This window comes from Falco peregrinus, chromosome 4 (genome assembly GCF_023634155.1).
Source record: "Falco peregrinus isolate bFalPer1 chromosome 4, bFalPer1.pri, whole genome shotgun sequence".
In the NCBI taxonomy this organism is placed as follows: domain Eukaryota; kingdom Metazoa; phylum Chordata; class Aves; order Falconiformes; family Falconidae; genus Falco; species Falco peregrinus.
The window spans coordinates 103,621,844-103,635,564 of NC_073724.1; the positions used below are offsets into that span (position 1 = coordinate 103,621,844).

At 45.2% G+C, this 13,721-nt stretch overlaps 1 protein-coding gene across 1 annotated transcript; it reads right to left on the bottom strand.

Moving 5' to 3' along the window:
• Nucleotides 1-6,772: 6,772 nt before the first annotated feature.
• C4H11orf87 (chromosome 4 C11orf87 homolog) lies at nucleotides 6,773-13,264 on the bottom strand. The gene is made up of 2 exons (XM_055803064.1): nucleotides 13,096-13,264; nucleotides 6,773-12,707 (listed from the first exon to the last, which is right to left on the bottom strand). The coding sequence occupies exon 2, from the start codon at nucleotides 12,557-12,559 to the stop codon at nucleotides 12,083-12,085; it is 477 nt and encodes a 158-aa protein (XP_055659039.1). The 5' UTR covers nucleotides 12,560-12,707; nucleotides 13,096-13,264; the 3' UTR covers nucleotides 6,773-12,082.
• Nucleotides 13,265-13,721: the final 457 nt, after the last annotated feature.

A 13,721-nucleotide genomic window follows, 5' to 3' on the forward strand; every position in this document is an offset into this window, starting at 1 on the left:
CCATCAGTTGAATGTGTCATACAGTAATGAAGGTGTGCTATGAGAAAGCAAAGAGAAACCCTCACCTCTGGGAAATGCTAGCCATGTAACAAAAATACAAGTGACATAAAAATGTAGAAATTCTTTTTTTTTTTGTCAGTTTCTGTGTGTTTTTCTGCAAAAAAATACTGTCCTTTACACAAAAAGTCTATTTTATGACGAAAAATGTTTTTTGTGGATCTTGATTGATCCACAATTGAAATTCAATCCAAGATTGAAAGCTAAAGGAAAGTGATATAATTGTCTTGTCTTTATCTCCTGTAGAAATCCATCTGAGGAATATCATTAACCAAAAATCTTGGCATCAACCTTGTAATTTCTTTAGAAGTAATGACATTTTAGAATAACACAAGAATTTAAGCAGTTCAAATTATAAGGATCTACCATAGCCCAATGCATTATCTCTATTATCAAAAAATATTCTCCCTATTACACCATAGCAGCAGCTTCCACAATTTGTGTCACATCAGGATATTTTATTCTGTTCTAACCAATTACACCCCACGAAAAATATCTTGCCAATGTAGGACTGTGCTCAAATCACCTTTCAACTTTTTCTTGAGTAAGCAGAACAGATTGAGTTTTTTAGGCTTTCACTAGAAGGCATGTTTCCTGCACTATCCTGTGGCTGTTTTCTGAATTATTTATCAATTAAAAGAAAAATGCCAGCTTGCTTCAGTGCATTGCCTTGTTTCTATCTGGATATCCTAGGAAATAATCATTGATCAGTATGAATTATATTTTCTTTCTCTTAGGACAAACCAAAATGAAGATCACCTCTGAGCTAAAGCTGGAAGAGAATTGTTTTAATGCCACTTGCTTATACTCTTACAAATAACCAGAATTTTCAATAACTGATGATTCTTTTCTGAGAACACAGATGAAAGCAGCTAGAAAAGAACAAATAACCCCAAACTTTTCTGAAAACTTCATTAACTCTAAAGTGAATCTTGGGCTTCCAGAAGAGTCATGAGACCAAAATCTGTGTGTGAGAATTTCTATATATATGTATACGGATGATACACAGATACATACAACATACACATCTAATTTTATATACATATATATTTTTTATATTTATAGAAATGCAAGAAGCTGTGGACCATAGGTGGCCTCTCAGGAGGGCCAATTCAAGTCCAAAATCACCATCCCACATCCAATCAGCCTGGCAAACCCTGAGTTTCTGCATCATGCTTTTTACCCAGGCTTTCAAACTGACTACTGCTGGGCCTCTGCCTGGTCACCAGGACCAAGGTGACTTTGTCTTCAGAGGCGAGGAAGAAGGGGACTTTCATTTGCAGCAGAGCCCTAGAGCCTGATGGGTTTATTTTGCAAAACCCTTTAAATCCATGAAAGAAATTTGCAATTGCTAGCACTACAACCACTGCACTGTTCATAGGAGGAAGCATGAGAAGAAACCTGAGTACTCTTAGATAAAATGAAATTGTCCATAAATTTAGGAGGTTATATTACTACATTTTATTCGTTTCTCCTCTGCAGTGACAGATCCCTGTAATTTAGCCTAAAAAGTGTCATAAAATGGCAGGCTTAATTCTAATTTTAAGAAATCTAATGAGACAATTCTATGTCCTTAAGTGTTCTTTGGAAAATAAATTTGTATAAGCTACAAGCAAAATACTTTTCAGACACTTAACTGTAAAAAACCTATTTGAGCTTGCAAATACGTCAGGGCTGTTGCACACTAGACCCTAAAAACTATGAGATGTGCATCAGGAATATTTCTGATATAATCCAAATCCCAATGGAATGGACATAAGCTTCCCATTAATTTCAGTAGGATTTTGGTCCAGCCCTTGATCCACTCAATGGAGTATCAGGTCAAAAAAACCTCACCCTGCTTTGCTGTTAGTGAGAAGCAAAGAAATATTTGGAAGTTCAGCATAAGATTTTTTTGCTAAAGAGACACTGGAATAAGGGGGAAGCATGAAGCAAGGGGAGGGTAAATCTATAGAAATAGCTTTAGCAAGGCAAAATTCCACAGCAACCACAAACATCTCATTTATTTCCGCTGACACCTTCTGAGTAGGTACATGGTTGCATATGTAACACTTTCCCATATTTTTCCCCCAGGACACTGTTTTGCTTACATTCCCAGAGCTGTGAATTTATAATGGAGGTTTCTTTGGGTTATTACATGTAATAGGAACTGTGTTTTCACAGATGGCTTACCTTCCTTGCCAGATGTCTGTTTTTAACAGTGTCTTAATAACTACTGCATATGCTAACTTCATTCTGCATACTAAAAAATATTGCCTTGAAGGGACAAACCCTTTATTTTTAGGCTACATTTGTAATCACTGAAGCAGCTTAGGAAAGTCTGAACTGGATTCACCAGCACCTGCAAGCTGGAAATCACCTACGACTCTCTTCCTAAAAAATTAATGCTTCTGTGCTACTGGACCTGCCAGGCAGGAGACATGAATTACTGGATTGAAATCCTGTCTGTGACAGACTAGATAATTTTGTAGCTATATGCCTCCAGATCCCCTTTTAGTCTTAGAAATCTGTGATTCACCTTCTAAACAATCTTCACACAACCATCACAATTATCAAACAAACCCCTAATTTATTGCTTCAAAAGATTACAGTCTGGAAAATCAAAGGAAACAGACAATGCCTAGGGGTTGAAGAAAGATCGTATAAACAGCACAGATGGGCTTCAAAGATATTGTTGGGTAGCACTGCCAAATCCAAACATTTCAAAACTATGAGTCAGGCACCAGAAAAGTCTTGAAATTTACTTACAATTCATGAGATGTGAAAAATAACTTATTTCACTAACGCCTGCATCATTGTGCAGGCGCATTCGCTGCCCAACTGCCTGTCATTTGTCCTCCCCCAACAGTTTTTGCATCCATTGGCTCATTTCACCTGCGTTTGACAGAAGAGCAGAGAGCTGAATGGTGCTGACTCCTTATGAGATCTGAGGGTGGTTAGGCTGGGGGTCAAGCCCATGCTGACAGTTGCATATGGAGGAAGGCAGGGATAAGTGGGACCTGGTCTACACTGATCAATTCACCTGCACCCACACAGCTGCATACATGCCATGTGCAAGCCGACCAGACCAGGGGTGGGAGCTGCAGACATTGTGTGGGGCTGGACATACAGGGGAGCAGGAGGATATTTGGGGAAACAAGAAGGATCTCATTCAAAGGGTAAAGGGAGAAAGCAAGTTAATGCAGCTGGACACCATGGGGTGTGAAGAAGGCTGTGTACATTGTGGCAGTGAGCTGTGACAGTACCCAAGAGCCAGGTGAAGCTCCACAGCCACAGCAGGCTACCTGTATTTTAATCCCAGATGTCCACAATGTGGATATTAAGCACCAGATAGAATAAATGGCACTCATAAGCCCTTCCTCGCAAAACTGTACTGAAGAGTTCAGTGCCTCTGCATCCTTCCCCTCGCTGCGGGATGCCACTCCATAGCCCTCCCAGCGGTTGTTGCTCCCTTGCGATCCACTAACTCATTCACTATACATCCGTGCAAGTGTACCGTAACTTGCTTCAGAGTAAGATAAATAAGGGAAGACCAAACACCGAATTTAGGTAGAGCTGTCTGGAAGAGTGCTGGCAGTGGAGAGAAGACAGGAAAGCAAACAGAAACCTCAAGATGAGAAGTTACTGCAAGTACTGTGAAGTAAATCCTGGAGATTTTCCTTACCAGATCACCAGTGCTAATTCAGCAAGATCTTTGTGTGACTAAAGGTTGGTTTTTTTCCATGCCTTACATGATGGGAAGTGTGTGTTTTCTCTCCATTTTCCTGTTGACAGCTATTGCTGTTGCCAGTTCACTGCCATCAGTCTGAAGGAGCTGAATGAGGACTGTGTGCTCAGGGAATCCCAGTTCCTCCCCCTGGCTGCTCGCTGCAACTGCTGGTGCACATCAGCAGAGAAGAAGCATGAGTCTCTCTGGTGGTGAAATCCCCGGGCTACAAACAGATAGATTTGTCAGCCTGGTGTCTCCAAGAAGCGCAGCTTTCTCACATGGATTACAGCGTCATGTTGCTCACTTTATTTTGACATAATTTGAGATTCTGCTTCCAGAACATTAGACCAAATCTTCTGAAAAGAAACAGAAGAGGCCTAAAAGGAGCATAGCATTCTCTCTCTGGAAGCTGTAATATCTGAAGTTTTCATTCATAGAAGACATTACACCCAGATCTGATGCCAAGAGTTGTGTGGTACTGTTACTTTTTCCCACTTGTAAGCATACCAGCCTAAGGAACCTGCCCTTACCCCTGCAGTATGGCTACAGCACTAGGCAAACAGTAATACTACAACCCATCTGTCATATTTCAGCTACCTTTCCCACTCCTCCACCAGGTTCTTCATCATCCCTTTACCCTAGGAGGAACTGACTTTAGAAAAGCTCTGTCAGATAGGTAATGGCCCATATAGTCAGCTCAGTTCTAGAGGTATATAAATCCAGAACAACTCAAGTGGTGAGCAGAGATATTTTGAACTTGCTTCATTGTAGGTAGGCAAAAAGTGATGGGTGTCTCAGGGTTTACACGTTTCTTACTCTCTGTTCAAATGCAATCATTGTTTACAGATCTTTGCAGTGACCCCATATGATCAGCTGGACAGTCGTCCTCCTTTACACATCAGTGCTGCCAGACTGAACGAGTTCTAACATGTGCTGGAAGTGAAGGCTCCCCTACGCTATTGGTGAGGCTTGTCAAAAGGATGGTTTAATAGAAACTGTACTTCTATAATGAAAACAAACACACTTTAAACAGTCCAGCTGGCATTCACAGAGAAGCAGAAGCTCAGTGATTGTTCTAGCTGAGCAACAAAGTTAAAGCATATAGTCTAATAGCATTCAAGATCACAAGTAAAAGAATGGATTGTGATAATCTGATTTAAAAGACAAAAATGTGGACAGGGTGGTCAGTTGTTACTAGACATTCAGTTGACCTTGTCTGTCTCACAGGTTTTACATATATATTTGCATATTAATGCCCATATTATCCCCACATCCTCTCATTTATTTAGTCTCTCCTCTGTAGCAACTGGTATTTTTCCTTACAGTGGTGTTCTTGATATGAAAGAATGATGATTTGTCAGCAGTTTCAGCCTCTGGTCTAGGGCTGGCAGCTTAATTAGGAAATGTGATGTTGTTCCAGAGCCAATGGACCATGTCGGGAAGTGCTCCGGGATTTCTCAGACTGTTTGAAGTCCAACACTTCTCAAAAACTTCTGCCTTGTTGCAAAGATTTTGATACCATATTTATGGCTGGGCTATGGGTAAACGTGTGACAATGCTAGATCAGTGAGGGCGAAGTCCTACAGTATCTTTACAGAAATCAAACCAACTGATAGAAGGAAGATTTTTCTAATGTCAGACAAACTGAGATTGCCCACTGGAAGGAAGAAACAAGCCTGCCCAACACAGTCCGTTCTATGGAAAGACTATCAGGCTCTCTAGCGGGGAGTCAGATTCAGAGGCAATAGTGGGACACAACGAAAGCTAAAGAAAAGCAAGCATGAACATGTCACATGTAGGTAATCCCCAGGTCATCCTCCGCTGTCCCCCACATACTGGGTGGGCACATACCCCAGCTGGGTATGGAGTACAAATAAAAAGACAAGAGAAATCCATGTTCCCTAGAAATACGAACTGCAGAAATCAAGACTGATGACACTGGCAAGGGGTGGACAGCCAGCAGGGAGTGAGATTTGGTATCAACTTAGGCATAGTCCAATAGTCCAGGCCCCACTGAATTCAGGGAGGTTATACCATTAATTTCATTAGTGATGGGTTTACTCCCAAGAATTGTTTTTTTCCTATATTCTTATTATCTTAGTCATCACTCTGCTCAAAACCACGCAAGGCTGTTTTCTGCGCTGAAAAAAAAGTGTTATGAGTGATGAAATGGTAAAATAAACATTAGTTGTCTTGGCTTTCCTTCATAATACATATTCCACTTCACCTTAAAAATAAATTGAGCCTCTCGGTGTGGCTGTTCAATCGTGCCCATCCATCCATCTCCCAGCTGTGCAGTATACCACTTGGACCTCGCTGCCAAATGTAAGCACTCAAATAATCCAAGGCAGGTGGTTAGCATAAAAACTCTTTTCATTTGTATTATGGTATCAGTATTTTTTTAATGTCTATGACACTTAATTTATTCATTTCAGGGCTGTATGTTTGCAGGTTCCATGTCTTGGTTTAATAGATAAGCTATGTAGCACTTACTGCATAAATAGTTTGGAAGCTGAGAGTCTCACAACGCGTGAGTGACACCATGAATTCATCTTCCAGCACATGCTGCTTTTATTGTATTATAAAGATAATATTTTCTCCTTCTAACTTTCTATGCCTACCTCTTATTTACAGTACTCATAATCCCCTAGGATACTTTATTATTTTTACATCACAAGATGTTTGAAAAGTTTTAACCTGTACTTTGTCATTGACTGTGTAGCGAGCAAAGCTAAAACCATAAAAGAAAAGAAATCTACCTGTTATATGTGAGTTCTTTCAGAAGATATTAGGTTAAAATTTTGTTTGATTAGAGGGAGTCTGGAAAACAGAGGACAAGGTATTACTGTGAAATCAACAAAACCTGCTTGCTTCAAATTCTTTGTCCTCTTCAGAAAAGTAAAATAATGAATGAATTACATTGCTCCATTTCAAGGAGGAAAACAACAAAGAAAAGCCAACTGGAACACCGGATTATATAAATAAAGGCAATTTTTACTGACAGTGTTCTGATCCAAATATTTATTTATTTCCTTACTCATACAAAATTGATGCTTGTGAAGGTATTGGGTTAAAAGGGTTGGAAAATGAATTCTTCTAGTTATCCACAGAGAACATTTAGTACCAATGAAGCAATGAACACTTTCTTGATTTGAATAAGAAATATATTACATATGATTTACAGAAATGAGATCTAATGTCACGTAGAAAATGGTGATTTAGAGCAACAGTATCAGGAAGGAGATTGATACTTGTTTCTGCTGTGGCTGGGATGGGTCACCCTTCACCTTGGTCCATCCAGGGGATGGGGAGGCTTCACTTCCACAACTCCAAATGGGAAAACTGACTATAACCACTGCCAGGCATTTCACCTGTTTGCTTGTCAGACAGTCACCTCTCTCCTCAAGGCTCAAACACCATCCAGTTCTTGCAAGTTTGTGACACATTTTCTACACTATGGCACTGGCTGGATTCAGAGCAGAAACCTACACGTAAAAGACTAAAAACAGAAGGAGGCTCTGTTCTACTAGAAATTTATTTAGCAATCATCAGATGGAAAACTTGGCTTCAGAGAAAAAAAAAAAAAAAGAATTAGATACCAGAAAGAGGTGAGAAAGTCAGTCCTGGATAAAAGTAGTTCTAATTTCTAACATAATCAAAAGCGTTATTAAAGGTTTGTATATGAGTCATGCCAACTTCTATATAGATGAGAAATGTAATGAAATGGTATCTAAGTCATTATAAATTCTATTTACATAAAAGAAGAAAAAGAATGTTTCCTACTTAATTTTTCACGTTTCCCTTCATATCTTGCATACTTATTAAAATGTAGGGTTTGAAGTACCCATAGAAAAAATACAAACGTGCAGAGAGAATAACCACTAGGAAAAAAAAAAATCAACCAAATCCTACAACTGGATTTAAAATAATTCAGTCCTGTCTAAAGAGTCAAATCATGTTCTTTTTCCTCCCTACATAAAAGCTTCACTCATATTCATAACAATAGAAGAAAAGCACAGTTGCTTCGTAACACTGGACATAGCTTTCCAGAAACAAGATAGCTACTCAGAAATGCTATGGAAAACATTAATCACAGAGTAACTTGCTATTTACATTAAAGACGGTAGCCTTTAAAATTAACTAAAAATAAAAGCAAAAAAAACCAAACCGAGTTTTCAGTCATAGGACAGTTTTGTCCATGTTGTGGGGTCCCTGTTCTTTTCCTTTTTGTCCAGCATTTCTTTCAAAATATATCTCTATATATACAGATATATGTCTGAGATAGATGTATCAAAAGCTAAAACATGTCTGGATGGACAGCCTGCAAATTGCATCTGAGACCACATTTGCAGTAGACAAACCCCCACGGAAAAAAATGCTGGAATGACACATTTTAATGAAATGACATTCCCTGTCCATGATCCGCATAGGATCCATGTAGAAACCTAAATGCCTCAGTCCATAGAAGCAGAGCTGACAGTAGCAGCACAGGTTCCCCCGTGCTGCCAAGCTGAAGCATCCCAGCCCTCACGGGATGCAGTGGCTTCCATCCCCATGGACGCTGTCTGGATGGGTGCAGAGCAGGGCCAGTGGTGGTGATGTAGAGAGCTGTCACCCTCTGTGTGGACTACAGACAGGATCCAAGTCTCTTGGCAGTCAGTGGAAGCCACTCGTGTTGATGCCAGCAGGACCTGGAGGAAGCCATGGGGCAGCAGCAGGCTCCAAGGATGGGAGCACAGGACGAGGCATTGCCGACTCTCTGATCCAGCCCCAGCACTGCCACCACGTCACCCGGCAGGCTCTCAGTTCTCACTTAGAATCTACAAAACAAGTCACTGCTGTCATGCTTCTTCCACAGAACAACGGCTGGACTGTGCAGGAACTGTTGAGCATCACATGTTGTTCTTACACATGCGGGATGCTAGTGGGCAACCGGCTCCAACTCAGAACCAGGAAAATCCAGCCAGAGGACACGTCCCTTAGCAGAGGAAAGACTGTCTGGGCTTTCAGCAGCCAGCACTCAGCTGCTCAGTCTCCATCATAACTTGCCAAACCAGTGCAAATTCACAGGAAAAAGAATGTCCGCATCAAGGGGTTATAAATCCTTCCTTACGTAAGAGAATGGTACAAGCGTTTACCCGGCAGCTCTATCAAATATCGTAGAAAAGGTTACACAAAAATATTTAAATATGTGGATACAGATACATAGATATTACACTTGCATAAAATATGTATATTCAAAACCCTTTGGGCAATTTCACAGTTAGCTGAAAATGTATGCTTTAGAAATATGAACAATTTCCTACACTTTTCTAGTTTAAATAGGAGGGGGGAGGGTAAAGAAGCATCAGCCTTATTAATACTGAATGCTAAGTGCAGAAGTTTAGCTGTAGCTGTAGGGTTTTGAAGCAATTGATTTGACAGACCCTCCAAGCATAAACTCTGTTTTAAAAATCCACATCTATTCCCTAGATTGCTTATTGTTTCATGAAAATGAAAACCTACGTGTCCTGCTTGTATCAGCTAGATCTCCTGAGACTGTTCAATTAAACCTCATAAGCTTGCAATACTTCAAGATAGGATTGTGCATTGGGAATACGCATGAACCTTATTGCAGTATTTCTGTGTGATAATAGGAATTTATAACTTTTCATATCTTGCACAACTTAACTTTAGAAATAAAAATATCTTAAATGACACCACAAGAAGCTCACAGTTCTGAGAAAATTAAAGTCAGTATGAAATTTTACTTATAGACGACAATTTACACAGATTTACATAAATACAGAGATTAAAATATTAAATCAAAGCTAATTAACAGAGGATAGAGTTTTACATGATAACATATTTTAATCCTAGTTACATTTTTTCCACTACTTTTAGTGTCATGAGACTGTATAAATAATATATATACCTGTATATCCATAATATATATAAAGATATATATATATATATATCTCCATCTTTTTTTTTTCTTCAAAAATAGGGCAATTTTATAACTGCAATGAGATGTGACAAGCAGTACACTTCTGGGGAATTATTGCATGCCTTGAGTGCATAAGGCAGAAGAAAGAGTATCTGACTTCAGACACTAAAGAAGTGGAATCATCAACCAGAAATGCACTGGAGTGATTTGGAACATCTTATTGCTTTTATAAAACTTGAAATTATACGCTGTTTTTTTGTGGGTTGTTGTTGGGGTTTTTTTAAAGGCACAAAATAAAGGGAAAAGTAATATCTCTCTGTTTAGTGGAGATCAACGATCAGGAAGCTCCATTACTGTTCACTGAACACTCTTCATTCTCCTAAATCTATTCCCTGTGGTGCAATACTGTGCTGCAGTTGCATAAGGAGGTTAAACACAAAAGTTCATGCATCCTTTATCAGGGGGAACAAAACAAAGCCAATTTCCTTGCCCAGCAACAACGAAGTAGCCATTAGCATCTGATCGTACTGGCTGGTGGTGAGACTCAGCCATCGCTCCCATCAAACTGCAATGTGCAAAACACCACTCTGTCACAGGTACTCTTGCCACACTAACCTCAGCTGGTAGAGCAGCTCCATAAGCTGGATGATACAGTACTTGCCTAAAACGCTGGAGGCTCAGATCCAAACTCAACAGCAATTTCCCATCAGGACAGGCAAGACTGGAAAGGGATAAAACTGGGAAACAGAAACACTGCCGTGAAACCACTGCATTGTGGGGCTATTACACGATTATGGAGTACTTCTGCCACCCTTTTTCCCCCATTTTAAATTGGTTAATGGCATTCACTCCCGGCTTAGGGCCCCTGACCTCCTGATGTGCGAGCCTCGGGTTTTTCTAGCCTAACAGCCACCCTGGGAGGCAGAATACAACAGAGCGAATAAGCGGATACACAATATTAAAAACTGTGGACTATACTATCTCCTCAGATCACTTTGAATGCCTGTATAGAGGGGAGAAAAAAAAAAAAAAGCAGCAGCAGAAGAAATCCATCGGGATCACTTTTTCTTTGCTGTATTTCTTAGATGTTAATACGCACAGTAGAGGGCTGCCTCGGCTATGATACCACACAAGATGTTTCAAAGTTGGGATATGGCACTCTGTTAAGGCACCTTCAAGTAATGGTCATTGATTTGATCACTTTTCTGTACCCGACGCTGCTTCCTCCAGCACACACAGCACCAGGCAGCCACTCACACCTGCCATCCTCAGACAAAAAAACTCACGGTCCTTGCTAGGGAGACACTACACCAGCCACTTTTGAAATAAGTATTTGCCAGGGTTTAGGAGTGGACATTTTGCACAACTGCATGGTTTGTTCCCCAAGAGGGGAAAGGCGAGAAAATTGAGTGTCCCTAACTGTCTTCTAGATTAGGAGGGTTAAAAATATGTATCAGCCTAAAAAAGTATAAGCCAGCTCTGTACTGCTGCAGGATTCCTTGCTGGGAGGCGAAGCTGTAAATGCAGGCATTCAGTGCGGGGTGCCTGGTGCAGAACTGGATTGTTTCAGGACCAACAGGAGGTACAAGGACAACCTCCCCTGGGAGAGGATGGGCAAGTTACTGCACATCACCTCACCCTGCCACAAAACGGTACTGGGTTTGGGTCTCAGGCTTCATGGCATGGGGATGGGGGGTGGGGCATTTGAAGATGAAGGGAGCTGAGGGGAGAGGAAAGCTCGGGCATTGCTCTGTGCAGACAGCTGGCTGCATCCCCCCAGTGGGAGGCTCAGTGCTGCAGCTGGGGGGCATGGGGCCATGGGGCCAGGAGGGCACCTGCAGTTAAGCCCGAACGAGGGTGGCCATTTCTACACAAAACAATATCCAGTTCCTGGGAAGGAGCGAGAGGGGTGGGACAGGGGCATAGGTTCTAGCACAAAAGGAGAGATCAGGGTGGACTGTCACCCTGCTCCAAGGGGACAGGGGGTCCTAAGGCACCCGCCAGACCTGCCTCTCCCCCCACGCCACTCACTCAAGCCCCAACCCACGCCATGCAATGGTGACACAAGGCGCAGCAGGAATCCCGAGAGAGTGGGTTGTCCTGGTCCCTGGAGTAATGATGTCCAGGGAAAAGGGACTCCCCACCCCTGACCCTCTCCTTCAGGTGGATGACTTGATATTTGGAGCTGCAAGCAGCTCCTTCTCCAGTAAAAAGACGCATCCTTTCCTCACACAGTCAATGAGAAACGCGATGTGATCTGTCATGCGCTTGGATCATGGGCTTGTTCGTTCGTTTGAATTAGCAATGTTTTCTTCTTCTTCAGGACTAGATTAATCACTCGGGTATTTACAAACACCAACCAGTGCCTTCGTGAGGTCTCCCCCAAACCATCAAGACAAAATCACCGTCTGCAGGAGCCCCACACCAGCTGTGTCCAAACAAGCCCGTGCTGGCTGACAGCTCGGGGCTGCAGGGGGAGAGGGGCGCTGGATCTCCAAGTCCTGGGGGGGTCTTCCCAGCCGGCTGTCTCTTCCTTGGGGTGCCTCTCCCTGCACCCCCGTCCCAGGGTGCTGGCTGCTGCTATTGCTGCTGCGGGTGCAGTGGTCCCGTTCATACTCCTCCTGAGCCTTTTGCATTTTCCGCTTCTTCATCTTCCTCTTGTGGATGTGGAAGGTGGTGAGGGAGAGGAGAATCAGGCAGAAGATGAGGGTGACCAGGACAATTAAAACCAGCGTGGATGAGAAGGACTGGAAGAGTTGACCCACTTGCGTGATGCAGGTGCTGCTGGCGTTTAAAGTGGCGGATGTCCTGTTCAGGAGACAAGGTGGCAGGGACAGCCTCAACTCCTTGGAGAGCTTGGCACTCATTGAGGAGGCTTCGGAAGATGAGGATCTTCCTCCCCTCTCCGAAGACGCCTAAATTTCAGTCGGCGCCGGGCTGCTGGCGGGCGCTCGCTGGAAATGCCCGGGATGCTGCCGACTCAGCCCCACGCTCGCTCTAAAGTGACAGAGCAGCCTGCAAAGGGAGCCGGACACATCAGCGCTCCGAGGCACCCACCCTGCGCTGCGCCCCCCGCCCCAAAACACGGCGCCGCCGGCTGCGGCAGCCTCCTCCCTGCGCCCCGCCACGGCAGCGCCCCGAGCGGCCCCGGCTCCCCGCCGGGGGGCGGCTGAGCGGCGGCGGGACCGGGACGGCGGCGGGGCGCCGCCACACCGGCTTCGCGCGTTGCTCGGCATCCCGGGCAGCGCCGCCCGGCTGCTCAGCCCAACTAGTTGCCGCGGGAAGGGAGGGACGGAGGGAGCGGCGGCGCGGCTGCCAGAGCCTCGCACCGCGGCAGGGGTAGGCTGCCGAAGCCGGGCGGGGACGCGCCCCGCCGTGCCGGTGCCCGCCCCGGAGCCCTTACCTGCGCCGGCGGAGGCAGCGAGGGAGCGCCCAGGCGCCGCGGGCGCTGGGGGCTGCGGCAGCGCGGAGTGAGCGCGCAGAGCGGAGCCGCCGCCGCTTCGGGGAGCGCCGCCCGCAGCCTATAGCCGCCCCGGCCGGTGACGTCAGGCGGCGCGGCCGGGCCCGCTCGCCGCCGCCCCGCACGGCCCCCGGCGGCGGAGGGGGCGGAGGGGGCGGCCCCCGCCCAGGCCCCGCAGGCACCGGTGCCCCCCGCGTTGCAGCCAGCGCGCCCGGCTCCGCGCGTCGCCCCCGGCCCCCGAGCGGCCCCGCCGCGCCCCGCCCCTGCCCGGCCCGCCTCGCCCCCCGCGCTCCTCCACCCCCGGCCGCCGGGACCGGCCCGTGCCCCCTGCCCCCTAAAACGCCCCGCGCCCCGGCCGACCCCCGCCGCCGCAGCCAGCCCCTTCCCCCGCGTCCCCATCCTCGCCGACACGCCGTGGCCGGCGTGCCCACACCGAGTCACCCGCAGCCACCCCCGGCGCCCTCACCTCCCGGCTGCGCGCGCCCCCATCGCGGACCCGCGCCTCGGTACCACGCCCCGAGCACCCCGTACCCCCCCCGGCACCGACATACGCACGGCACCAACACCCC

Excerpts from the sequence above, each read along its gene's own strand:
- C4H11orf87 (XM_055803064.1), bottom strand. The coding sequence starts at position 12,559 with ATGAGTGCCAAGCTCTCCAAGGAGTTGAGGCTGTCCCTGCCACCTTGT.